This window comes from Prionailurus bengalensis, chromosome A3, assembly GCF_016509475.1.
Source record: "Prionailurus bengalensis isolate Pbe53 chromosome A3, Fcat_Pben_1.1_paternal_pri, whole genome shotgun sequence".
NCBI classification, from domain to species: Eukaryota; Metazoa; Chordata; class Mammalia; order Carnivora; family Felidae; genus Prionailurus; species Prionailurus bengalensis.
Genome location: NC_057354.1, coordinates 5,721,246 through 5,747,869, shown reverse-complemented (window position 1 = coordinate 5,747,869; position 26,624 = coordinate 5,721,246). Strand labels below are relative to the sequence as shown.

General features: G+C 63.0%; 1 protein-coding gene across 1 annotated transcript; it reads left to right on the top strand.

Annotated features, from left to right (window-relative positions):
* Positions 1-4,740: 4,740 nt before the first annotated feature.
* On the top strand, positions 4,741-19,616 carry RBM38 (RNA binding motif protein 38). The gene is made up of 4 exons (XM_043553612.1): positions 4,741-5,198; positions 6,011-6,134; positions 6,613-6,667; positions 19,124-19,616. Exons 1-4 carry the CDS (start codon positions 4,962-4,964, stop codon positions 19,425-19,427), a joined length of 720 nt encoding a protein of 239 aa, XP_043409547.1. The 5' UTR covers positions 4,741-4,961; the 3' UTR covers positions 19,428-19,616.
* The last annotated feature ends 7,008 nt before the right edge of the window (positions 19,617-26,624 follow it).

Here is a 26,624-nt window from a genome sequence, read left to right as displayed (position 1 = left end):
ACTAAAGATAGATCTGAGTCGATCCTCGGGCTGCATCCAGATGGTGCCTCCGAGACGCAGGTGGGGATGGTGAGGTCCTAGCCTGGCTGTCGCTGTGGGAAAGAGCCCAGGCTCCGGAGACACCTGGGAGGGGCGCAGGGGAAGGCGGCTGCCGGTTCTGTTCCCAGTAGGGGTTGGGCAGTGAGGACGGGAATGGACATAAACTGGTGGTGTTTCACGCAGAAGAATCCTTTCTTGGATCCCCACCTTTCCCGGCTGAGCAGCTGAAGCCCAGGGAGGCACAGGGCGGCTTCTCAGGCCTGGGGCCTGGAATGACACCCAGGAGTCCCAGGACCCCCGCGTGGCTCTGAAGACGGTTCTGAGACCCGAGCGTGACAAACTGTGTGATTCCACCTGCTCAGGGCTCTGTCCTCCTCCTCTCTCCAATCGCGTTAGTCTCCCAGGGCTGCCGCAGCAAAGGAGCACACGCTGGGTGGCTGAGGACAATAGAAGGTCATTCTCTCGTGGTCCTGGAGCCAGAGGTCCAGACTCAAGGTGGCAGCAGGACTCGTACTCCCTCCGAGTGCACGAAGAAGGGACAATCTGTTCCACACGTGCCTTTCTCGTCACTTCTGGTGCTTCCAGGGGTCATGGCGCTCCTTGGCCTGTGCGTACATCTCTTCAGTCTCCACCACTGTTGTCACACGGCCTTCTCCCTGAGTCTGCGCCTTCACATGGGCTTCCTGTAAGGACAGTAGTCACGGTATTAGGCCCCATACGAATCCGATGTGACTTTCTCTTACATTGATTAGATTGTGAAAACCTTACCTCCGAATCAGGTCACACTCGTGGGCACCAGGGGTTAGGACTTGAACATATCTTGGGGGAGACACAATTCAACCCATGACAAGCGCACACGCCCAGGCACGGTCTCAGACAAGGGCCAATGTTTCCAGACCTGAAAGTCTGGGCCTGCCCCCTAAGACTTCCACTTAATCACTTCTCTTAACCTCTCTGAGGTCTCACCTGCGCAGCCCTCAAAGTGGGGAGACAAATCTCCCTTAAATGCTGTGGGGAGAATAAAAGGGGATCATGGATTGGCCATCGTTCACTTGGTGGCCCTGGGGAAGCCACTCTGAGCCTCAGTGCCCACTGCCTTAAAACTGGGTGTACCTACATATGACAAAGGCTGTTTTGAGGTTAAATCATCTAAATTTTTTAAAATTTATTTTTGAGAGAGAGAAAGAGAGAGAGTGAGAGCAAGGGAGGGACAGAGAGAGAGAGAGAGACACACACACACAGAATCCAAAGCAGGCCCTAGGCTCTGAGCTGTCAGTGCAGAGCCCGACATGGGGCTTGAACCCACGAACCATGAGATTGTGACCTGAGCCGAAGTCAGACGTTTCACTGACTGAGCCACCCAGGCACCCCAAGGTTAAATCATCTAATAGTAAGTCACCTAGTCAAGGACCTGACCCCAAACAGGTATGCCAGGACAAATGACCTTTATCATTAGTGGTGTGTGAGGATCGACCACATAAAAGTGCCCAGTACTCATTAGGTATGGGGCACCTGGGTGGCTCAGTTGGTTGAGTCTGACTTTGGCTCAGATCGGAATCTCATAGTTCATGAGTTCAAGCCCTGCATCGGGTTGTCAGCACAGAGCCCACTTTGGATCCTCTGTCCCTTCTCTCTTTGCCCCTCCCCCACTGTGCTCTGTCTCAAAACTAAACATTAAAAAATTTTTAAAAAACATATGGGGGTGGGGGCGCCTTGGTGGCTCAGTTGGCTAAGCGGCCGATTTCAGCTCAGGTCATGATCTCACCATTCGTGAGTTCAAGCCCCTTGTCCTGTCCTGTGCTGACAGCTCGGAGCCTGGAGCCTGCTTTGGATTCTGTGTCTCCCTCTCTCTTGGCCCCTCCCCTGCTCACCCTCCGTCTCCCTCTCTCTCTTGCTGTCTCAAAAATAAATAAAAACTAAACAAAAAAATACATATTGGATAAACGTTAGTCGCTCTAAGCCTTTTCATTCTGTTCTCTCTGTTCCTGTCCTCCAATGGCTCTGGCTTTTACCAATTCCCACAGGCTTTCCCTGACTCTAAAGAACAGTTATCTCTTGGCCATCTTTCTTCTCCTCTTTGCTCCCTCTCACAGCCTAACCAGAAAAATTTACCTGAATATAAAACCTAATATTCACCATTCATTCATTCGCCCTCTCTCTACTCCGCCTGAAATGTAAGCTCTTAGGGCGGTGGTGGGTCCTTACGTTGGTCTCCTATTTGCAGTGGGAAAGTGCGGCCACCCCATGGGCAGAGAGGTCGGGGATGCGGAAGCATAAGGGGGCACAGGATGAACGAGTGAACGAAACCCCACCCGGGCAAGCGCCCGGTAAGACACACATGGCCCCCGGCCCCCTGGCCCCTTCCGGGGCCGGGCAGGAGCGCGAGGTGCACGCAGCCAGCCCGCCTGGCCCGGGGTGCACAAACGCCCCGCCGGAGCCCCGCGCTTTCCCCCTTTCGGAGCCTGTGTCCCCGCCCTGGCTCGGGACCCCAGGCCCCCGCAGCGCCAGCACGTGCTAGACAGACGCCAGCCGCCCCGCGTGCAACTGCGCTCGCGTCCTGCGTGCCTCCCGGTTTTGTCCGGCGGGTCTCCGGGAGCGCGGGGGGGGGGGGGGGAGGGGGCGGGGCCGCGCGCGGGAGGGCGGGGCCGCGCGCGGGCGGCTCTGGGACTTGTAGGCGGGACGCCTGGGCGGCTTGCGCCGCTGGGAAAGGCACCGCCCACCCCGCCGGAGCCCCTCGTGGCCACTGCCAGGGCGGCCTCAGAGAGGCCTTGTCTGTCACGGAAGGGGAAACTGAGACCCGGGGAAGGGACTCAGCTTGCCCGAGACCACGTGGCCGGGCAGTGGCCGCCTTCCCTGGCCTCTAGGAAAAAAATCTAGGCCACACTTTAATCAAAGTTTCCAAAGGGCTCTCTTAAAAGTGCCCCTTGTCTGGTGGAGAATTCTCACCTCCATTCCGTCGTGCATTCAGTCAACAAACATTTCCCGAGGGCCCTCTGCTTGCCAGGCCTTACAGCTGGAGCAAAACATCCAGGGTCCCGCCCACCTAGCAGGAGAAAGAGGCTGTAAATGAGCAGGTGGGCAGGGGTTCGGGAAACAGGAGTACATTGAAAGAAATTAAAAAAAAAACACAGGATAGGGGTGCTTGCGGGAGTTAGTCGGGTGAGGGTCCGATTTCGGCTCAGGTCATGATCTCAAGTGTGGGTTCCAGACCTGCACTGGGCTCTGTGCTGACAGCTCGGAGCCTGGAGCCTGCTTTTGAGTCTGTGTCTCCCTCTTTCTCTGCCCCTCCCCTGCTTATGCTCTCTCAGAAAATAAAACGTTAAAACACACACACACACACACACACACACACACACACACACACACACGGGCAAGATAAAGGGCAAGTGATGAGGCAAAGGCCCCAAAGGAGGCAGGAGTGTGTCTGAGGTGCTGCAGGAACGTGTGCGAAAGGACAAGGGAGGAATTAGGTGGGACGGAGAAGTGTGTGTTTCGGGGAGACCTGCTGAAAATTTAGGGCTCCCCTCCCAGCTTAAGGGGCCTGGAGCAGAGAGGCTTGAGGGAAGGAAGGTGAGGTCAGGGTCCAGGGACTTGAGACAGTCTGTCTGGGCCTGGAGTCAAGCACCCTAGGTGGCGGGTGAAATCCTGAAAGACTAGGGAACACGACTCGCCCCGCCCCCCAACCCACCAGGTGCCCCTCCCAGCCCCCCAGGCCCCACCTGTATCCCATTGTCCCAGAGGAGGCCATAGGGTCAGGGCCAGGAGTGACCTCACTTAGAGCTGTCACCACAGCTGTGCTGGGACAGCAGAGGATCTGAGGTGCCCAGAGTCGGCCTCTGCACCAAGGTGTGACCCACCAGTGGGGGATGTTGGTGCCAGGGCCAGCTTCCAGGGCCCCAAGCTCAGAAAGGCCCCACACTTGGTTTACTGCTCTCCTGTTCGTTGAAATTCCTAACAACTCTGAACAAGTTCTTGTAGCCCGTCCTGCCTGGCGTGGAGCACACAGAGGCTCCGGGATGGCCTGTTTCCATGGCTGGGGACAAAGACAGAGAGACAGGACTGCCTTCAGCTTGCATTTCCCCCAGGGTCGCCCACCTACAGGGAGGAATCCCTGATATCAGCTGGAAGAGGCCAGAACAACTTCCTCTGCCCAGTCACCTCCTCCAGGGGGGGTCTCTGGGACCACTCTGGACCCTCCTGGATTGCAGATCCCTGGCTTATGTCCCTCCGGGTTGTCCACTGTATTTTTAGCGCTGACTTGTCTTATTCATAGAGGCTCCACGGAGCTAGGGCGTAAGTTCTGTGCGTCCCTGCAGCCCCCATCCTGGAGTGTCGCATGAAACGCCCTGAAAAATATTCATCGAGTGAATCATATGTGCATATAAAACAAGAATCATTTCAGCTTTTAATACATGTTGCTGTGTCCCATCTCACCCTGGCTCAATAAACATGCTGACCGTCGCTGACTCTAACTCACTAGACCTCTGCGGGCACGCAGAGAGCCCCCCGGGACGGCAGGGCCGGCGGGGACGCGACCCTGCTCACTCAGGCTCGCGTGCGCGCCCCGCCCCAAGTCTTCCCCGCCCGCCGGGCGCCGCGGGGCGCGGCCGGGACTACGCTTCCCGGCAGGCCCCGCGCTCCCGGGGCGGGGCGGGGCCGCGGCTGGGGCGTGGCTGCGGCGGACTAGGGGCGGAGCCGCTTACAAAGCCCGGGGGCGGGCGCCGGGGCGCAGAGTGCCCGCAGCGCCGGCAGGAGCGCAGCGCAGCGCAGCGAGGCGCACTCGGTGGGAGCGGCCCGCCAGTGGACGGGCCCGGCTGCTGGACCGGTGCCGCTGCTGTCCTGCTCGCTCTCCGCCGCCGCCGCCCATGAGCGCGGCGCCGCGCGGCCCGGGTCCGTAGGCGGCGGGGCGCCCCCCCCCCCCCATGCTGCTGCAGCCCGCGCCGTGCGCCCCGAGCGCGGGCTTCCCGCGGCCCCCGGCCGCCTCCGGCGCCATGCACGGCTCGCAGAAGGACACCACGTTCACCAAGATCTTCGTGGGCGGCCTGCCCTACCACACCACCGACGCCTCGCTCAGGAAGTATTTCGAGGGCTTCGGGGACATCGAGGAGGCCGTGGTCATCACCGACCGCCAGACGGGCAAGTCTCGCGGCTACGGCTTCGTAAGTGGCCCCGCGGCCGGGCGCGCACCCCGCCCCGCACTTACCGCGCCGGGGGCGCCGAGTCCACCGGCGGGCGCACGCCCAGCTGCCCCGGCACCTGCTGCCCCCTCCTGGGCTCGGGGGCGGAGGTTCACGCTCCAGCCCGTCCCGCCGCCGCTACTCGGCCGCGGCTCCCTGCCCCCACCCCACTCCTTGGTTAAAAGGGAGAGCCGCTGTGTTCAATTAGCGCTTCGGAGTTTGTGGAGAGATTCTGGGGACAGTCGGCTTACTCCCAGGACTTCCTGGAGCAACAAGCAAGCAGAAGAGGCTTCACCTCAGGGCGCTTTGGAGGCCTTTAGCACCCCTTCCCCTCCCCTCCAGTATTTTACAAGAGTTCCTTTAAACGCCCAGAACAAACGGCTTAAGTAAAAAAAGAAAAAAAAAACGGTTTGAAGGCACGTCTCCTACTTTCCTTCTAACCGGTGTCCCCCAACCCCTCCCACGAGGAAATTCGCACCCCCACAGGCAGGCAGGACTAGCTCGGGGCCCCTGCCTTCCTTGGGGAGGAAAGGGGGAAGTTCCTTGTCTCCCCTGGGGATCATTTCTGTTCCTAAAGCTAGGTTTCCCAGCACATGAACTTGGATGGAGGAACTGGAATCCAGGGGCACCTTTGCAGGAGGGCCCCATGGTGGGGGGGTGGGGGTGGGGACTGGGTCAGAGGTTCTGAATAACTGGCCCCCCAGGGAGGGGGAAGTGAGTGCCTCTTGCCCGAGCAGAGGGCTCTGCTCCTCCCACCGGTAAGGGAAACCCCTGATGCATCTGTGTTCCTCTAGGTGACCATGGCCGACCGGGCGGCGGCGGAGAGAGCTTGCAAAGACCCGAACCCCAACATCGATGGCCGTAAGGCCAACGTGAACCTGGCGTATCTGGGTGCCAAGCCGAGGAGCCTCCAGACGGGTGAGAGCCTGTGTTTTCCTTTCCTGGCTCGTCTTGATTGCTATATTCAGTGTTGGTATCTGTGGGGTGGAAAGGGCCCCCCCCTTCCCCAGCCCTGCCCCAGGAGTGGCCGTCAGCTATCATGTGCTTGCAGAGCTGTCCCTGGGCAGTCATCCCCTAGCCTGGGAGCTGGACCCCGTCGTCCAGGTGCATGTGCCAGCGGGACAGGGCGAGGAGGGCGCATCAGCCAGTTGTCAGCCGTCCGCCAGGGAAGGAGGAAGTTGTTCCCCGGGGCTGGCGACCAGGGGGACAGATACCCAGAGGCCGCTGTTACCCCTCTCCGTTGGCTTTCTTAGGCAGGGAGCTTCGGGATTTGTGGGAAGGTGGCCTGGGAGTGTAGAGGAAGCCAGTTATCTGTCCCTTCTGATGGGGGAGGGCACGGCTGTGTGCTTCTGCTCCCTTGGGTGAGGCTGAGCCCCTGCGTGGCCTCTCGTTTCAGGCTTTGCCATTGGAGTACAGCAGCTGCACCCCACTTTGATCCAACGGACTTACGGGTGAGTGGGCACTGTTGGCTGGGGTGGGTGTGGAGGGTGGTGAGCAGACCTGGCCAAGCAGGCCCCGGGCGCCCCTTGGCCCGAGGGAGTCTTTCATCCGAGGACCGCCAGCCCCACCGATGCCCTTTGCATCTACCTTTCCGTGTCTGCGAACCGTCACCTTCTCCGATCTTCCATAAACCTGATTGCCTTCGGAGGGCGGGGAGGCAGGGCCAGCCGGGAGGACGGAGAGAAGGCCGAGAGCGTTCCTCCAGTCCTGCCAGAGACCACGGAGGCTGCCGGAGCCTGGTTTCAAGTCTTGGCTTCCCTGTGACCGGTTGCGTGACCTCTGGCAGCCTACACAGCCGTCTGTCCCTCAGTTTCCCCCAGCTCCCTCTGTGGAATGGGGATGGTAGCGGCCTCTCTGAGTTCTGTGCGCGGAGACCTCGGGAGAGGCCTGTGGGGAGGGAGGGCAGTGAAGGCTCCGGAAGTGCTGCCCGTGCTCTGTGGGCCCGGCGGCTGCGTTCTTCTCAGGGTGCCGGGTGACCCGCTCTGGTGCCTGACAGATGGTGCCAGCAGGCCACTGCCATCCGGGGTCTGGTATTTATGAAAGCTGCAGCAGGTGAGACGGGACCGGGGCCAGCTGTCCAGCCCCAGTGGGCCCGGCCTGTGGGCCTTTTGTCCGACGTGCTGTGGTTCAGCGCATCTCACCCTTGCCTGGCTTTTTTTTTTTTTTTTTTTTTTAAGTTCTAATAAGTCCCGGCAGCTGCTTGTGGAAGGACACACACACTTCAGGGGCACAAAAGAGCCTGCCATGCAGTGTGACTTCCCAGCCCCGTGATCGATGTTGGCTGTGTGTCCCGGTGCCGGCAGCGTGTCGACGGGGGTGGGGTGTGCTCCTGGGGGTGGCGAGGGCGGTGAGAACACAGACAGCCCCTTTTAGAACGTTGGTGCTTCTCAAGCTGTCAGAACCAAATCCCAGGCTCTGGATTTTGCTTTAAGCTGCGCGTGTGTGTGTGTGTGTGTGTGTGCGTGTGCGTGTGTGTGTGTGTGTGTGTGTGTGTGTGTCTCACATGCATGTGTCTGCCCTAGAAAGAGGCACAGTTCGAGGAACCACCTGGCTTCCCTGGCAGGGCTGGGAGCTGGGCTCGGGTGGACCGGGCAGGTCACACAGATGGCTGAGGAGTTGTTGCGTGCCCACGATCTGGGGGTGCTCGCCCGGACACGCGGCGTCTGTGTCTGCTTGGTGGCCTTGGCGTGGATTGGCATGCGTGGGAGCCCAGCTCTCAGTCTGTTCTCCTGGGAGGGAGCCCGGGGGCGGCGGGGAGCTGGTGCTTCTGGGTTTCCTTCTCGCCCTGGCATCTGCTTCATAAATGTCTGGAGCCGTCTTGGGAGGTATTTGGGGACATCTGCCGTCATCCGAAGTTCTTCCTGCTTGGGGTCCAGGTCACGTGAGGAGGGCATTCCTCATTTTCCATAGCCTTGGCGCTGTTCCCCAGGTGTGTCCCAGGTGGCCAGGGGCAGGGCCTGGAGCAGGGGCCAGCTGCACAGAACCGGGGGTGGAGGGGGGCGGGCATCAGCGGCTCTGTCCTGCTTACCATGGAGCAGCTCCTTCCCCGAGCACGTTTGAGCTCTTTTCGGATCCGCTGCAGCTGCCTCTAGGACTCCAGTCACTGTCAGGACTTGGCCCCTGGAGCCTGCAGACCTGGGTTCAAATCCTGGTTCTGCCACATTCCAGCCGGGTCCGCTTGGCAGATGGCAGGTGGCGTCTTCTTCCTGAGCGTTCGGTTTCCTCGTCTGTGACTTCCTTGATGGAAATAATGACCTCTTCACATACGGTGCCGGCACGCCGGACCGGGTGCTCTGTGCCCCTGCCCCCCATCCTCTCCTGTCTTCGCAGCAGCCTTCTGAGGTTGGGGCTGATGTTACCTTCGCTTCCTAGATGAAGAAACTGAGGCGAAGAGCGGTTAACAGTCTGTCGGGGTGACCTAAGTGACGTGACTTAAACCGGGCCACTGGCTCCGAGCCCACACTCAGCCGCCGCTCTCTGGGGTGGGCGGGTAGGAAGGGTGCCCCAGCCTTTCCCCTCACGGTCCCTTGAGTGCCACCCACGCGAGGGTGCTTGGGGGTCGGTGCAGATCTTACCGCCGTGCGTTCCCGACTTCACGTGACCGTGTCTTGCAACTAAATCTCTGGCTGGCATCTAATACCTGTGACGACGAAGAGGCCTCGGGCTTTTCTTGTTGGTTGCCAGGGGGCGGAGACCCAGGCGGGGACAAGGGGTCAGAGGGAGCTTCCAGGTCTTCGTGGCCAGCAGCCGGTGGCCCAAAGCTTCTCAGGGTCCCGCCGCCTCCCGCCAGGCCTCGCTGAGAGGTCCAGGGTGGCGGGAGGGGCCCCTGGGGGTGCTCTCCCAGCGAGGCAGGGCTGGGCTGGCCCGGGGTCAGCTGCCTTCCCCCAGTGCCCCTCGGTTGGGAGAGTTGGGCCGTCAGCGTCCCTTTTGTCTTTTGTCTTTGCAAACGAGAACAATCGGGCGGGAGCGCGGCTGGCCTGACTCAGCAGTCAGTGTTGTGTGCTGCGGGCTGGCAGTGAGGCTGGGCCTGCGCCGGGCCGAGGGCACGGTGGGAGCCAGGGCTGGGCAGCTCGGCCTTTTCAACCAGTTAACCCCTCTCCTGCCTGGCCGAACTTCCCCCGGAGTTCCTGCCTCCGATCCTATGCCTTGCACAGGTCTAAAGGTTGCACGGCCCCACCTTTGGGCAAGGCCACTGCGGAATCCTCGCCTGTGGGGCCGTAAGCATCAGCGTGGGAGATTCGCCAAAGAATTTCTTAACAAGTTACACTTTTTGCTTGGATTCCCTGGCTCTCGGGGATTTTTTTTTTTTTTTTTTTTTTTTTTAAGGGGGATGGGGTCTTTCAGGACCTAACTTGGGCTGTGCATTCCTGTCATGTAACTGTGTGTGGGGCCAAGGCCTGAGGTTTGGAGAATCCTTCCTTGGCAGGTGACCAGTGACTTAACCATGAGAGGACATGACCAAGGCCATAGACCATCCAGCTGAGCATCTCTTGGCCGACCCCCCCCCCGGGTGGGACAGTCGGCAGCCTGCAGGCAGGAAAGTTCCAAGTGGTCTGGAGAGGGCACATATCCGGGCAGAGCTTTGAGCCTTGTCTGGAAGGGACCTCCTGGTGTCAGAGTGTATATGTCCAGGGCTAGACCTAAGACCTGCCAGGGTCTGAGGTGTGTCCTGGGCCTGGCTGTACTTGGAACCTCTCCTTGGGTTATTTTTGAAGGGCCAGCTGCTTCTCTGGGCACAGCCCCCGTCCCTTTTCTTAAGGGGGCCTTGCTGGGGCCTTCACATCCATTCACCGCAAGTCCTATTCTGTGGCCAGGGTGAGACCGGGCCCCAGGTCCCAGACAGCAGGGTCATCCTGTGTTGGAGCCAGGATCCCAGGGTCTGCCTGGGCTCATCTCCCCGGAGATGACCAGGATGGAGACCAGGATGCAGGGCTGACTTGAGCACTGAGTGGGTGCCTTTGTGCAGAGCCGGTGGGTCGGGGGCCTGGCCCACAGAGAGACTTGTATTTGTCAGGGACCCAGCTCCTGGTAGCCCTCCGACAAGGCCTGTTGCCCGAGCTGCCCGTGCAGGCACCGGGTGAGCTGAAACTTGTCTGAGCTCACGCAGTGTGGGGCCGGGGGCCCGATTGGGTGGCTCCTTCCTTCCACGAGGCCCCAGCACCTCCCTCTGGCCAGCTCTTGAGCAAATCCGAGCCAGGCACCCCAGGACTGACACCCACTATGGGACCCTCTTGGGGCGGTACATGCCTTGTGGGTCCAGGGGCGCCTATGCTCTCTGGGCAGGCCCCCGCTGTCCCCGCCATCACCAGGCCCCAGGTGTGTGCACGCCGAGGGGCCCGAGCCCGGTACCTGGGTCACCAGGGTCGGGGGTGGGGGTGGGCGGTTCGCATGGGGACCGCAGCCGTGGGAAGGCCATCTGTGCCCGCGACGGGAGGTCAGAGACGACACACTGGGACACACCCCAAAAACGCCGAAACCTGACCAGGGCCTCCAGCCTGGTTAATAGCACCGTGCCAGCATCAGGTGCCTGGTTTTGGTCTCACGCTGGGTTGTGTAAGACGTCACCACTGGGGGACGCGGCAGGAGGGCACCCAGGACCTCCCTGTGCTGTTTTTGCAACTTCTCGGGATTCTCCCGCTGTTTCCTAATGCGAAGTAGATTAAAGGCTGGGCGGGGCAGGGGTGGTGAGTCGCAGAGCTTTGCTTCGGGGGCTGGGTGGGGGGCCGGGTGGGGGGCGGGCGTGGGATCAGCACCTTTGGGGGGGGCGCGGCAGGAAGTGAGGTCAGAGCGGGAGGCTGTGGGGGCTGGGAGGAAGCTGGTGCCTGCTCCCCGCTGTGGCGTCACATGGCTTGTTTTTACTTTCAGGGTGCCTGGGGTGGCCCTGCTCCCCACACCGTAGCTTCCTGTTTGGCACTGGAGCGAGGCGTGGGTCGGCGCGTGGCCCTCCCGGTGGGCCGCCGGTGCACACCTGTTGTTTGTCCCCGTGTGCCGTAACAGAAACCAGCCTCCGGGGTGGCTCTTGGGTTCCTCTCAAGGATGAGCTCCTCGCTCCGGCCCGCTGCCCTGGCAGCCTGAGGGCCGGAGAGCCGAGGGACAGAGGCCTGGCCACAGACAGGCCTGCGGGTGTCTGAACCACCCCCAAGGGTGTGCCCTGGGGCGGGAGGAGCAGGGGGAACGGGGCGGGAGGGCTCCCGGGTGGCCCAGCCGGCCCCCTCGCGCTGCCGTGGCCAGAGCACTGGGCCGAGAGCCCGGAGGCGCTTTTCCGTGGCCTGTGTGTGTGATCCCTCGTGGTCGTGACTTCTCCTCCTTGAGCCTCAGTTTCCCCACCTCCCGCGTGAACGCGACGAGGGCTCAGCAGAGCGTTCGTGCTCCCGACCCTTCCCACGTGGGTGGAAGCAGGAAGCCGGGCATTCGTTCGGCCCGTTTGTTCAGCAGATGTTTGCCAGCTCTGTGGCAGGCCGCGGATGCCGTGGGGATGCCGTCCCGGATCGTAGCTGCAGAGTGGCCTGCAGCCCGGCGGCAGTGTGGGCAGGCCCGGTGGCGGTAGGCGCTGTGGGGGGAGGGGCGGCCGGGCCGGGGACGCCAGCGTGAGCCGGGGGAGGGAGTGGGGGAGTTGGGGGGCCCAGGGGCGCATTTAGATCTTATTCCGAGTGACGCGGGACTGAGGTGGGCCCTGCGTGGCTGAGGGCCGGGTCACTTGTGTCCTTACAGCATCCCTTGGTTGCTGTGTGGCCCGTGCGGTGGAGGCCGGGGTCCCCACGCAGCTGGGGTGGCCGCTGGCTCGGGCCAGGGTGAGCAGCTGTGGGATCCCGAATACAATACATTTTAAAGAATGAGTGACGGAGGAGCCTGAGAAGATTCCAGAGGTTTGGGCTGAGCGCGTGGAAGGCCGGATGGGCCTGGAGGAGAGGGCGCAGGTGTGGGTCGGGGTTTGGACAAGTTCGGGGGAGGCCTGGCGGCGTCCCACGGAGGCACGGCTTACCTGCTTTGTGCCGCTGCCCCACCCCTGCCTGCTGTCTGGTGGCCCCAGGGAGCATTCACGTGCCCCCTCCGGGGATTCCCAGCCGCGGACCTGCTTTTCTGCCTCCCGCGCCCCTTCCTTCCAGAAGCCTGCAGTTGCGCCCCCGGTGGCTGCCTGGGTCCCCAGCACGGCTGGCGAAAACCTCCAGGGAGCAGAAAAAGTGAAACGGTCTCATTTGCCTTTTTTGTTCTTACTTTTGGGGGTGGCTTTGCTTTCAGAAAATGAGTCCTCCGAGGCTGTAGTGATTCCTTTTAGCGGAGTTTTGCTTTGAGTGTGTGCAGCAGTCAGCCGCCTCTCCAACTGGGCCACTCAGGCTCCCGAGACCTCTGTCTCCTGAAGGGGCCTCTGGGGACGCAGCAGAGGCCCTGTTGGGCTCTGTGGCTGGCACCTTTAGTTTACAGATGGGGAAACTGAGGCCAGAGAGGGCTGAGGGACTTGGACAGGCATGGCCAGGGTCCAGACTCAGGGCTCTTGCCCCTGAACCTCCGCTGGGCCAAGTCCGCTGGGGTGCCCTTGGCCATGCCTTGGGTCCCGGCAGACTTCGCGGCTGCCCCGTGTGCCGTCAGGAAGCCACGAGCCCCCGGTCCTGCAGGTCATGGTCACGCCTGGTCGGAGCAGGCCTGGTGAGCATCGGGCCACCTGACCTTTAGGTTCCGACCGTGGGCCCAGCTGTCCTGCTGGCTGGTCCGGTTTTGCCTCCGGGGTTCCTGGTCTGCTCTCCCTGGGGCTGGGGCCAGGTGGCCGTGAGAGGGAGGACCTTCTGTGCGTCCTGGCCGGCTTGGGGGCTCTCCCTTGTCGTCCCTCAGGCCCGAGGAGGTCACTGGTGCTGCCACGCTCTCTGGGGCGTGCAGAGCATTAAATCCTCACGCAGCCCTAGCGGTGAGGGTGACCTCACTCACCCCACAGAGGCAGCGCTGACACAGCCCGGCACCTGGCGAGGACCAGAGCCAGCCTTGAACCGAGCCGCCAGGTTCCGCCCCCCGACTTGCGAGCAGGGCCCCGTCCGGCAATAGCTGTTTCCAGCTGGGCTGCTTCCTTTGCCTTGTAAAGGGCTGCAGCTTCTATCCCAGGACCCAGGCAGCATGCCCAAGGGAGGCTCCTTTGCTCTCTGGGTGCCGGCGATCCCGCGGCCTGCCTGAGGCCCTCTGCACTCGACAGATGGTGTGCTAGGTGCTCGGGACCCGGCCGTCGGCACCAAGTGCCCGCCCTCGGGGGGCTTACATTTTCATCGAGAAAACAGAACGGAAAGTAAATGACGGGTCTCAGGTCGTAAGAAGGAAATAAAGCCGGGGGTGGGTGGGATGTGGTGGCGTTGACCTGGGGGTTGGTCGGGGAAGGCCTCTGAGGAGGTGAGGCTGGAGGTTGGGGAAGAAGCCTGCAAGCAGAGGGAATAGCCAGTGTAAAGGCCCGTTGGGGGAGGTGCCCGTTGCGTCCGGGGAACAGGGTGGTGAGAGTAGGGACAGTGGGTAGAGAAGAGTTGCAGGGGGAGTTGAGGCTTGGCTGTGTGGGAAGCCATAGGGGGAGTGGTGTGGTTCTGGGGAGGGTGGAGGCCGCTGGAGGGTTCTGATCCTGGGGGTGGGCTGGTCTCTTGGGTTTTTTTTTTTTTTTTTTTTTTTTAAGTTACGTATTTTGGGAGGGAGAGAGAGAGAGCGAGAGTGCAGAGCCTGACACAGGGCTCGATCTCTCAAACCAGGAGATCACGACCTGAGCCGGGATCAAGAGTCAGACACTTAACCAAGGCGCCCCGTCTTGGATGTTTTTAAGATGACCCTCTGGTCACCGGATGGGGGCAGAAGCAGGCACAGAGGACCTGCTTCGACGGGGTGTGGTAGACGGAGGCTTGACTGCCCTGGGGAGGTGGGCGGGGTGTGGAGAACAGACACAGTTGGGGGGATTGGGGGGGGGGGGCCTGGGCCGCAGCGGAGGGAGAGTGGGCGGGACCGTCCCCCGGGGGCTCCTGCCCTGGTGGCAGACCAGCCTTCGCCCGCAGAGTGTTGTGCGGCCTGTGGCCTTTTCAGAGGTCTGAAGGTCGAGCACGTGGAGGCTGGTGGCGCCCCAGCCTTTCTGGGGAGTGGGTGGGGTGGCAAGGAACGTGCGGGGCACGCGGGCCCTGCCCCTGTTGCCCCCTGGCCAGGGCCTCCTGTTCCTGCCGTGTGTGCGGGCCTGGGGAGGGGGGCGCCGGGCTGCGCCAGGCAGGTTTGGCTGGGCTTGCTTTCTCCCCCGGAAGCTCAGTGGGGTCCCCGTGGGCGCATGTGCACACACCCCTGCAGCTCTGCCCCTCCGTCCCCACCCGGCCTCCTTCCCCGCGCCCACCGGGCTGGGGCGTTGGGCCCTGAGGGCGGTCAAGAGCCGAGCGCGTGCCCTTCGCTTTGTAGTTTGCTCCACGGCAGGGTCCGCACGTGAGGGGTGTGACCCTGGAGGAGTCTCCACGGTGGGCCGACCCGTGCCTTGTGGGGGATTGGTGGCCTCCCTGGACTCCACCCACCAGGGTGGCACCCAGAAATGTCCCAGGCGTGGCCCGGTGTCCCTCGGAGGGGCAGAGTCGCCCTGGCTGAGGCCGCCGTTCTGGCGGGGGGTCCTGGTCCTCCCTGCAGGCCCTGAGGTCAGCCTCTGCAAATCCACATGCAGAGCCGAGGGGCGGCCTTGCTGGAGGGAAACTGCCTGGGGCGCGTGCCCTGCCTCCTGGGGCTTTGTGGCCCCCTCTGACTCTTGGCCCCACTGTGCGGCAGGACCCGCCCCCCTCCCCTCGTTCCTTCTTTTCCTTTTGATCCCAGTCTGGGGTGCACACACCTGTTGGGGGTCCAGTCTCTGTGGATGCACTGAGCAGCTTGGCTGCTGGGCCTTGGACTGGGACTGCCCTGCCACCTGGGTGGCCTCTTGGAGACCCAAGCTGGCCCCCGAGGGGGGCCCCGGTCACAGGCTCCAGCCAGCAGCCAGTCCTTGTGGCTCAGGTACCAGGCAGCGTATGGACAAGGAGGCGAGACTCTGCCACTGCGGTGACACAGTACCTCTTGTGGCTTTAAAACGCGTTGTGGGTTATCTCGGACTTTTTGCATAGAGTGGGGGCGGGGCAGAGGCTCAAGGGAAGCAGGTGAGCGGACGCAGGTGGGCTGTATCCTGGGGTGTCAGGGACCGGGTGTCTCCCTTCCTCCCCAGCCTGAGACAGTTCCTCCGTCACCCGTGGAGGCTGGGACAGAGCTCTGGTCCTGACAGGGGAGAGTGCAGGACCTGGCAGATGTGACCACTGCCTCATCCGGCTGGACCTTGGGGAAATACGGCCAGAGCCCTGTTTGTCTGTCTTACCTACTTACGTGTGTATTTATTAAGTTTATTTTGAGAGAGAGGACACGCGCTCGAGAGCGGGGAGGGGCAGAGAGAGGGAGAGGATTCCAAGCAGGCTCCGCACTCTGACCCGGGGTCTCAATCTCACGAACCGTGACATCACGATCTGAGCCGAAGTCAAGAGCCGGACGCTCAATCGACTGAGCCACCCAGGCACCCGAAACCTGTCATTTTTGCGGCCCTGGATCCTTCTGCTGTGTGGACAGGGTGAAGCCCGGGTCTAGGCAGTGGCTCTGAGTGTGGGTGTGTATCAGGATCCCTGGGGGCCTGTCACCCCTTCTGACCCCTCTGTCTGCAGGGGATCTGCCTTTTTGGCACGTGCTTCGGGGGTGTCTAAGGCAGGGGCGTCCCCGCCCATGTTTGGAGAAGTTCTGGGCTGCAGGCTTCCAGAGCCTCGAAGTGAGAGATGTTCCCGAGGCTCCAGGAGCCGGGTGGGGGCTCTCGTGGTGCCAGGGATGTCCCAGTGGGTGCTGCACCAAGGCACACCTCATCGTGCCCCCGTTTTGCTCCTTTCCTGGGCAGCGTCCTGACTGCGGGAGCCCCTCGTCCTTCTCAGCGGAGAACCTGTTCCCCGTGACCTGTTGTTCCATCAACACGCTGTGTGCCCGGCTCCTTCCAGAGCTGGGCCTCGGAAGAGGCCCTGGGGGTCGGGGCAGAGCCCTCCCCATGGCTCACATGAGATGCAGGGGAGGTGAGGGCTCCAGGGGGTCGCTGGCAGGTACAGACCCGGGTGGGGATGGCCTTGAGCGTCGGAGGTGCTGCAGGGCACGGCTGGGACGGGACAGCAGCTGAGGTGGGACAGCAGCCCCCAGGGATGTGGTCTCAAAGCGACAGCCTGGCACCCTTGCCGGGCCCCTCCCGCGCACACGCTGGCTCCAGCCTCAGTCTTTGCCTTGCCGGTCCCCACGGCCAGCTCTGTCTTGCCCTCGGGGCTCAGTGCAGTTGCTCTCTCCTCCGAGAAGCCTACCCTGACCACTCCCCGCAGTCCCGCTTCCGGGTCATGGGTTGGTATGTTTGTGTGTCTGTCCGCCCCGCTGGAATCTGAGCTGCGGGGGCCGTATCCTGGCCCCGGCAGACGCGAGATCGCTGTTGCACTTTTCAGCAGACCGAGCAGGATTCGAACCCAGGCCCGGCTCTGTTCAAGGCTCTGGTTTGCATGGGGGAGGACGGAGGTGGTCGGCGGAGGCTCCTGGAGTGGGGGCGGTGGAGGGGGATGGGCGCTGTGGCCCGGAGCCAGAGCACGGGGATCCCGGCGGAAGCTGCCCGGGCACACGCGGCAGAGGGTGGGGGTGGGGAGGCACTGCGGGAACACTGGGGCGCTGCCGCTGGGAGGGCGGCGGGGAGGGCGGCGCGGTCGGCGCTGGGGGCCCCGCAGGCACCGGCAGGTGTGCCCCAGACTCCCGCCCGCTTTGCTGCCAGATCGTCGCAGCCCTGCGCGCCGTGCCCTCGCGGGCGGCTCACCCCGCAGCGGGATTTGTCTCTCGCAAAGGACGGGTCACCGAGCATCTGAACATCTGAAACCGAACAGCTGTTTTCAGACCTTAAGTGTGTTCACAGCCGTGTGCAGACGCGCGCTCTGCCTGACCCAGAACTTGTCCATCGGCCCGAGAGGAGCCCCGCGAGCGCTCACGCCCGGCCCCGCCCCCTGCCGGAGCCCCTGGCGCTTCGCCCCCGCCCCCCCCCCCCCCCCCCCCCCCCCCGTTTCCTCCGGGTTTGCCCGTGTGGACGTTTCTTGTCGGGGGAGTGGCCTTCTGGGTCTGGCGTCCTTTGCTCAGCACGTCCTCAGGGCTCATCCACGCCGTGGCACGTGTCATTCCCCCTCGCAGCGTGGGGAGACCCCATTGGTTTGTCCCACCGTGGGGGGCGCTTGGCCCCCGTGAGTATCGCCCCTTCTTCCTGGTTATGCGCGGGAACCCATCGGCCCTGTAACGACCCGCGGAGCCCTCCGCCGGCCCCGGCCCCTGCCTGTGCGCTCAGGACGTCGTGCGGTATAGGACGTGGGTTCTCGGACCCGTAAAAACGGCAGCTCCCTACGGCCCGCCTCGCCCATCCTCAGCCGCCTTGGCCCGCGTATAAATACGCATCTGGCTGCTTTAGCATCAGTGATACCACAGCATAAACGGCATCTCGGGTCCGCTGCTCGGTTTCCTCCCGGCAGCGTGGAGGGCAGTGCGTGGGGCCGAGCACGGTGCGTCTGGAGGGACATCGGTGCCGCTGCGGCCCCTGCAGGTGACCCTCTGGCGTTCTCGGGATTGTCGCCGATCCTGTGGGTGCTGCCGTGGTGTCTGCCCCGGCTGAGTGTCGGAGGACGGGGCCCCCTGTTCTTTCCGAGCGGCTTCTCTTTGGAGCCGGGCCCCACCCCACAGGTGCAGGAGGGAGTTGGGTCCCGCGTGCCCCGTGCTGGTGCGAGAAGAGGCGGAGGAGAGACTGATGCCCGTGGCCGGGCCGTCTGCCCCGATGGGGCTGCCGGGTACCTGACGTGGAGCAGACAGGCGGCGAGGCCCGGAGAGGCCCAGCCACTTGCCCGGGGCCGCCCAGCGCCTGGTTGGCCGAGCGGGCCCACACCGAGACGGCCTTTCTGTGCCCCCGTCTCCCCACCCGTGACACGTGGGACTCATCCCGGGCGTGCGGTGACGGTTTTGCACATTAGCCTGCGGCATGGGACACACGCGTGGGTCAGGAGGGTCCCCTCACTTCATCGCCGTGGGGCCTTGGCCGAGCCGCTGACCCTCTGAGCTCCGTTCTCTGTCGTGAAACAAGGTGGTGACGTGAAGGGCAGCCTGAGCGCGCGTCCGAGCAGGCACCGCGTGAAGGTGTTTCGGTTTCGGACCCGGCTCCGTGGGCGCCGGGCGTGGTCGGTGGCCTTGCTCCCAGGGCTTCCCGTCCTCTTCGTCTTCACTGCTGTCCTTCGTGCCTCACTCCCGCAGTCCTCACTCGGTGAGGCTCGCCGAGCTGCCGTGGGCCGGGCTCTGGGCTGTCGGTGACCAGGGCAAAGCTCCGGAGCTGGGGAGGAGGACGGGACAGCGCAGCGTGTCCCCCGGTGGTGGCGGCTGGTTGGGGAGACGAACAGGGAGGCGGAGGGCCGGGGTGTGACCTGGCAGCCACACGGGGACCTGAGCTCAGAAGGCCCACGCTAGACTTGATGCTCTGCTGTCACCGTCTGAAACTTCTAAATCCTTTTTAAACCTGGGTCCCCCAAATCGCTGGCCCTGTGGGGGGCCTCGTGGGGGGATGGCTGGAGTGCAGAGCGTTGGGTTGGGCTGGGGGGGCGCCTGGGAAGGGCTCACTGGGAAGGGGGGGCTCTGGAGAGCCGGGGAACGTGTGTTATGGGCAGTGGGAACAGTCAGGGCAAACAGTCAGTGCAAAGGCCCTGTGGTAGCAGCACGGCTGGTGTGTTCCAGGAAGATGTGTTGTTGCCATACCCATCTGACCGACGAGCGGTCCCTCGGGAGCGGGGACACAGCATCCCCCAGCCCCTCCGCTCCGGAGCCAGCTTTCCACAGCCCCGTCCCCTGACCCAGACCTTCTGTGTTTGGCCCCGCAGGCTGACCCCCCACTACATCTATCCACAAGCCATCGTCCAGCCCAGCGTGGTGATCCCGGCCGCCCCGGTCCCGTCGCTGTCCTCCCCCTACATCGAATACACGCCAGCCAGCCCGGCCTACGCCCAGTACCCGCCGGCCACTTTTGACCAGTACCCTTACGCCGCCTCGCCCGCCACGGCCGCCAGCTTCGTGGGCTACGGCTACCCGGCCGCCGTGCCTCAGGCCCTCTCGGCCGCGGCCCCCGCGGGCGCCACGTTCGTGCAGTACCAGCCTCCGCAGCTGCAGCCCGACAGGATGCAGTGAGGGTCCTTCCCGCCCCTGGCGTCACGGCCCCATCGGCCCCACGCCGGGCAAGCGGCCGGCCGGGCTTCGGGGTGCGCGCCCGCGCATGTACCTCCGGAGACCCCGCGGGAGCCCCGCCTGACCCCGGACGGACCGGAGACCGCTTCTCTTGAAACCCAGGACCCGCCGCGTCTCGAGGGAGGACTTCGGAAAAAGGGACGGCCGCGCGCTCTTCGAAGACACGACCCAGACCTCGCACACACCGCCAGCCTTCCGCCTTCCCCTTCTCCTGCCCCTCCCCGCACCCCAGGCGCCCACGGCCCTGTCCCCACCGCACCTGGCCGGGCCCTCCCGCCCCCCCCCCACTCCTCCCCCGCCCCTCCCCGCGGACCGGCTGCCCTTCGCCCCTGCTCGGAGATGCCTTACTCCAGGGAAGCCCGAGAGAGCCGCCGAAGCGGGCGGTGAGCCGTGGCGGAAGGTGCGGGGGGGCCCGTCTGCCTCCGGGACTCTCGTTTCTAGACGACAGCCCACCCCACGCTGGCGACGGGGAGCCGGCGACACCCCTTCTGTCGAGCTGCAACTTTTTTCTTATGGTCCTTGTTTTGCTACTAAGATGATTTCAGAATCGCAGTCTATTTTTTAAACGGGAACTCCCACCACCAAGAATCCAGAACCTATTTTTGACTTCGAGAGACTCACTTTTGTCGATGGCTCCGCCCAAGGCGACGGTGGCAGTATTTTCCGCGCGACGAAGCATCTGCCGGCCCCGGGAGCCCCTCGGAGGGTGGGCGTCTCCAGGCAGGTCTCTCTGGGCCACGGGCAGTGGTCTCAGGGTGTCCTCCCCCCCCCCAGCCACCAAGGGCAGGAGGGAGTGTGGCCCCAGGTGATGCTGGCCGAGGGGCCGCCAGCGAGTGGGCGGGGCTCCGAGTGCAGGACCACCCGGCCTTGCCTGCCCCCCTCCCTCGTGGCGTCACCTGCTGTGTAGCAGCTGGGGCCCTGGGATTGAGCAGAGACACGTCTGGCCTCCTGGGGGGGGGGGGGCCTCGGTCTGGGGGCGGGGTGGGGGGGTGGGGCGAGAGAGGTGCCGCCAGGCGGGGGGCTCCCGGACAGAGCACCATGGGCCGTGCGGTGGCCCCCACTCAGAGGAAGGGGGGAGTGAGCCGAGGGGCAGCCTCGCGGAGGAGACCCGTGGAAGGGTTTGGGGAGGGCGGGCCGCCAAGTTGGGGGGCGCTGGGGGTATTCCTTCGGACCTACCTCAGGGAAGTGGTGGCCTCAGGGGGCTGACCGACGTGGGCAAGCACTTTGCGGCACGCCTGGTACAGAGTCAAAGCCCAGAAAATAAAGGTAGCTAATATTATAATAATATTTTTATTAGAACGTTCTGATTATAAAAATAAAACTTGTTTTCTTTAAAGAAAAACTTGGTCTGTAATTTTTCTCATGCACGGGAGCCTCCGGCATCGCTGCCCCCCCCCCTCCACCCCCCTCCCCCCACCTCCACCCCCCCTCCCCCCACCGCCACGGTGATCACTTGGTGTCACAGCTCGGGAGCCGGGCATTTTAGTCAAGTGTTTGTTGAGCACCTGCCCGCACTGGCCTCTGGCCATCCAGAGTGACCGGACAGACGGGGTCCTGTTACCACCCCCCTTTCCAAGAACTAGGGAAGGAGCTGATGCCCCTCCCCCCCATGCCCTGGGTGTCTGCTCCCCTGCAGTCTGCTTAAAACCCAGGGGAGGGCTGACTGGCTCCGCATAGGTGACGAGCTGTGTGCAGCGTCCTGGGAATGGGGTCAGGGGCCAGCGTGATGGTGTGAGTGGTGGCTCCCCGGAACCCCGTGGGATGGAGGGACCTGTCCCCAGGAGAAGGGAAGTGCTTCTAGAAGAACCTGAGTGAGGACTGCTGAGAGGAGAGAACAGCAGGTGTGTGGGCCAGCTGCCCTAGGGGATGCTGGGAGGCAGGCAGGGTGCGAGGTCAAGGAAGGGAAGTCTTGGTCTGGGGCTGAGGGGGCCCAGCCCAGGGATAGTTCTGGCATTTCCCAGAACTCTGCTGGAGCCACAGCTCCATGCGGGAGAAATCACGGGGGACTCACGGAGGAAGTGTTCAGCCTGGAAAGAGGATGAAGTCATTCACTCCAAGAAACATGGGCCGGTCAGAGGCAAAGCACTGAAGAGAGTCCTAAAACAGACACGATGCTATCCCATTGGGGTTTATAATCTAGTGAGGGTGACCTAACAAGCCTACAAATGGGATAATTTTGGATACCGCTGAGCCCTGTGAAGCAGGTGTCACAGGGTGCTGGAGAATGGCTGGGTTCTAGGCAGACAGCAGCAAGTGCAAAGGCCCTGGGGTAGGATGCATGGAAAAGAAGGCCAGTGTGGCTGGAGGAGACGAAGTTTAGGGCAGTGATGGAACCGGAGCTGAGGAAACTGGGGAAACCCAGGGGTGGTCCTGCTGTGGCCTGCAGTCTGGGGAGGGATAGCGGCGTGCACACGTGACCCGACGAGCTGAGCACAGTGTGGTCTGATCGATGCTGTCAGCGGAGAGGCCCCTGAGCCTGGGAGGGGGTGGACACCACAGCTGGGCTGCGCGGGGTGGAGGGGCTCCTGGGGAGCTAGTGGGAAGGGAATGGGCACCCTGGTGAGGGGGCCGGCTTCAGCTAAGGCTTCGAGGTCTCGGGTTGGGCCTCCTTTGGGCCAGATGTACTCCCACAGAGCAGAGTCGGGCCCCATAACATGCAGTCTGTCCCCATCCTGTCATCTGGCCCAGACGTCACCTCCCCCTCTGGCCAAGCCAGAGATTCCAGCTGCTCTCAACTCCTCTCTCTCCCTCACCTTCACATCTAACCTGTTGCCAGGTCTGACGTTTCCACCAGCGAAGCCTATCAGGAATCTGCCCCCAACCCAGGCACCATCCCCTCCTGTCCTGGACCCTCGCCGTGGGCCCTTTGCTGCTTCTGTCCTCGTCTTCCCGCGGTCCGTGTTCCACATGCAGCCAGAGGGGTCCCGGTCACCAAAAGAGAGGTCATGTCTCTTAGCTCAGAGCCCTCTGTGGCTCCCCTTGTCCTGGGAGTAAAAGCCGGTGCTGTGAGGCCCGTACTGGCCTCCTCGCTGTTCGCCGGACACACCAGTCACAGCGTACCACGGGCCCTTTGCACGTGCTGTTGAGTCCTGCAGCTTCTACCGGCCGAGTCCCTCCTTCAGCTCTCAGCCCAAAAGTTTAAGTTCAGGGAAACTGAAGCTTGCAAGCATCACCTGATCCGGCTGGTGATGAGTGGGCATCAGAGATTTCTGGCGGGAGTTTTAGGACCGTCCATTCGGGGTAGAGTGTCTGGGGTGGTCCTGAGCCAGGAGAGGCTGGACCAGGAGGGGAACGGAGGGAGGGACAGAGACCAGTCACGGCAGTGTTCACATGGAATGGGGCAGGAGGAAGCGTGGTGAGCTGAGAAGTTGCTCAAGGCTGGATGTGGCCCCAGAACCCACCGACTGCTCCGCTGGTCAGCCCTTGGCTTTGAAGTGAGATGGGGTCACCCCGATGGGAGGAGGGGGCTTGGCCAGGGCCCCCGGTGGTCCCCCAGGGGCCTCCTGGGGCCTTTTCCAGTTACTTTGACTTTGAGATTTACAAATTCCCTTTGTCTGTGGTGCGGGACCCCGGCCTCTGCCCAGGGAAGAGTCGGGGTTCCCAGGGTCGAGTCAGGTGCGATCCTGCCGGGCCTGTTGGCTTTTCTTACCGGGGACCCGGGCCTCCCCCTCCCCCGGCCTGCCGGGTCTTGCTTTGCCAACACTGGCTAGGGGTCAGGGAGGTCAGCGTGGGGCTCCCAGCTCAGAGACACTTGCTGCAGCTGATAAGGGCTCGGGGGCCGGGAGGGGGTTGCGGGCGCTGCCAGGCTTATCTGGAGGGCCACCCGCTGCCAGCCCATTTCCTGTCGCTAATCAGCCGGTGGCAGCCTCGGGGACCGGCCTCGGAGCCCCGAAAACGCCCTCCTGGGTCCCAGGACTGAGGCTCTGGATGGTGGCAAACGGAGGGCAGGCAGAGTTGCCAAAGTCCCAGTGGACTTCCCACTCCAAGCGGGAAGCAGGGTGAACCGCGGTGGCGCTGGGGGGGGCCGGGGCCGTGGCCGCCAGTCTCGGCCACCGTCGTCGTCAATAGTGACGGTGGGCACAGCTGCGGACGTCTGCGGGGCTGACCCGGCTCGGGCACAGCGCCAGGCGCTTCTCTCGGACGTTCTGAGGGTCCCCATGGCCCCGGAGGTGACCTGCCTGGGAGGCGAGGGGCGCGGGCCTGACGCTTTGAGAAACGGGCTCTGACCGTCCTCCGAGGGCACGGCTCCCTGTCCCTTCTTAGCTGTCTCCCCCGCAGCCAGCCTGGGGCGCGGGCTCAGGGAGGGGCCCGGGGGCCCCCCGGCTCCTTCCTCGTCCCCATCAGTAAGGCCGTCCCTGGTCCCGCACGCCCAGAGGGCCGGGCACACACACATGTGCGTTTATGCACACACAGCACCCTGTCCCCTCTTCTCCCCACCCCCCAGACACACACACACACACTCACGGATGCACACACACACACATATACGGACACATGTACGGGACACACAGATGCACACGTGGGCACACAAATATGTTGACTCCCAGGTACGCACACACATGTTCACTCACACACGTGCTGGTGACAGGCCCAGAGCCGCCACCGTGGTCTGGGGTCCACGTGAAGCGTGTCAGCAGCAGCCAGTGTGTTGAAGGGCTCACGCTTGTGACCCACCAGGGAAGAGGGAAGTAGGCACTGAGCCAGGCCTGGTGGCTCGGAGGGCACGGGGCGGGGGCTGGGGAAGGGGGAGGTGGCCCGGGGTCAGGGGCCAGGGATGGCAGGGCTGTGACCCTGGACGCCTGGCCCCCGGGGCCGGGCCCTGGCCAGCGGGGCAGAGAGAAGAACGGGGCAGAAAGGGCAGGGCGGGACATGCCCAGGGCTGTGGCTGCAGACACGGGGCGTTGCGGGCACCCATGTTCTCCTGGCACGCCGGAAGGCTGCCAAGGGCCACCGCCCGCCGCCCGGCTCACTTCCTCCAGCCTCGGGGGGATGAGCCCCCGGGAGCGGCCCCATGGGAGCAGGGCCGGGTGGGGCCAGGCGAGCACCCCCGCCCCCTCACCCCTGGGGGTTGGGGACGACTTGGGGTGCGTGTCCCCCGGTGGGATGGAACTCCCGTTGCCCACGTGATGATTGGCTCATAACACACCCTTCCTGCCTCCCTCCCACCTCATGCCCCCTCTGTGCTGTGCTTCCGGGGATCCCGTTCCCCAGGAAGCCACCGCTTGGGGGGCACCTGCCTAGACAAGCCAGGGGTGGGGGAGCCTAAGCCCCACCGTGGGGATCAGCACATACTGGGCTGTGCTGGGAATCCTGTGGCCCCCTTGCTCCTCAGGGGTCCTTCAGGAGGGACCTGTTTCTCCCCTCGGCACCCGGCAGAGGCAGGGGCAGAGAGGCTCCCCCAGCCAGTTCGCCTGCAGGTCTCCGAGCTGTTACCCTCTGAGCTGGTGGGGGGCCGGGGCCGGGGAAGGGTGCCCAGGGAGGGAGAGGCTCGGTGTGAGCCACGCGGGCCTCAGGGAGGCACTTCCTTTGCTGCTTGGGAGCCTCGTTATCCCACTTTCCAGATGAGGAAAACCGAGGGCCACAGAGGAGAAGAGGGCTCCTCTGAGACCACGGGGCTGTTGCTCCCGCTCTGGGGGTGTAATCACGAAGGGGCGGGCTGGGTTTGGGGTCAGACGATGTCACCTCCGTGCTACTCTGCCCCCTATACCTGGGGTGGAGGTGGGGCTTGCCCAGCCCCTGCCTTCTCTGATCCCCAGTCTCTTGCACAGCTGAGGTGATCGCTGGGTGGCACCGGGATCCACTGCCTTCCTGGGTGAGTAGCACCTGCTTTTGTCCCTTGAGGAGCTGGACTGCCTCAGCCTGGGGCCACCCCCCAGCTCAGCTCCACAGTGCAGACAGGGTGGGCATATTCTAGTCCCCCGGCCCCAGCGATTGGTTCCCAGGGATAGGCATGTGACCCAGTTGGGGTCCATGCGAGTCAGTCCTGGACTTGAACTCTTGGGGAAGGAAGCTCTTTCTGCTGGGAAGCCAGGCTGGGAGCAGATAAGCCTGGAGCTGTTGGGGATGGGGATGGGGAGGGACGACCTGTGCCTTATGGAGACACTGCCTGAGAAGGAAAGCAGCCCAAGGGCAAGTAGAGCTGAGGAGTGAAGAAGAGACAGGGTCTTGGTGACACCGTTGGGGGCCCCTTGATCCAGCTATGCCTGAAGCCAACTCCCGGGCCTTTCTGTTACAAGAGCTAATAAATTCCCCCTTTTGCATGTTAATTTTGTTCTTCTGTCCCTTGCGACGAAGACTCTGGACGTATACAACCTCCACATACGCAATGTCCACTTAGGTCAAGGGGTGCCTGGTTGGCTCAGTCAGTTAAGCGTCTGACCCCTGGTTTCGGCTCAGGTCACGATCTCACGGTTCATGAGGTCTCTACGTTGATAGCGTGGAGTCTGCTTGGGATTCTCTCTCTCCCCCTGTCTTTCTACCCCTTCCCCCTCCCTGTCTCAAGTTAAGTAAATTAACGTAAAAAAAAAAGAAGAAGAAAAATTAGATTGAGTGGCATTCAATAGACGAGCCAAAATGATAGTGGTTCTTAGCTAGTTACAAGCTAATTTTTCCCCACGTAAAAGAGAGCTGAGGCAGGCAGTCCAGAGCCATCAGGAATTCACACTCCTTGTAACTTCCCATTATGCTATTTTAGTCCATAGCTTACTTTCTCGAGACCGTCGCATGGCACAAGATGGCTGCGGTAGCTCCAGCCGTCATGTCCAAGTTCCTAGCAGCAGTAGGAAGGAGGGGAAGGTGAAAGGAGAACCTCGGGCTGCGACTTCCCAGGGAGGCTTGCCAGAAGTTGCTTTTCCGTCTCATTGGTCAGATCTTAGTCACTTGGCCATACCTAAACGCGAGGGAGGGCGGGGAACGTAGGTGTTTCCCTGGGTGCACAGCTGTCTGGAATACAGGAAGCCTTTCGTTACAACGGAAGGAGGCAGACCGTCCACTGCGTAGACGACTTGCAGTTTGTGTCTCAAGCTGATGCCGCGCGTCCGGGGCATGACGGTCCCGTGGGGCTTCGCGAAGGCTGATCCTGACCCCGCCTGTGTCCTCGGTCCCCCTGCACACCAGCCCGCCGAGCTGGGTCCTTCACCG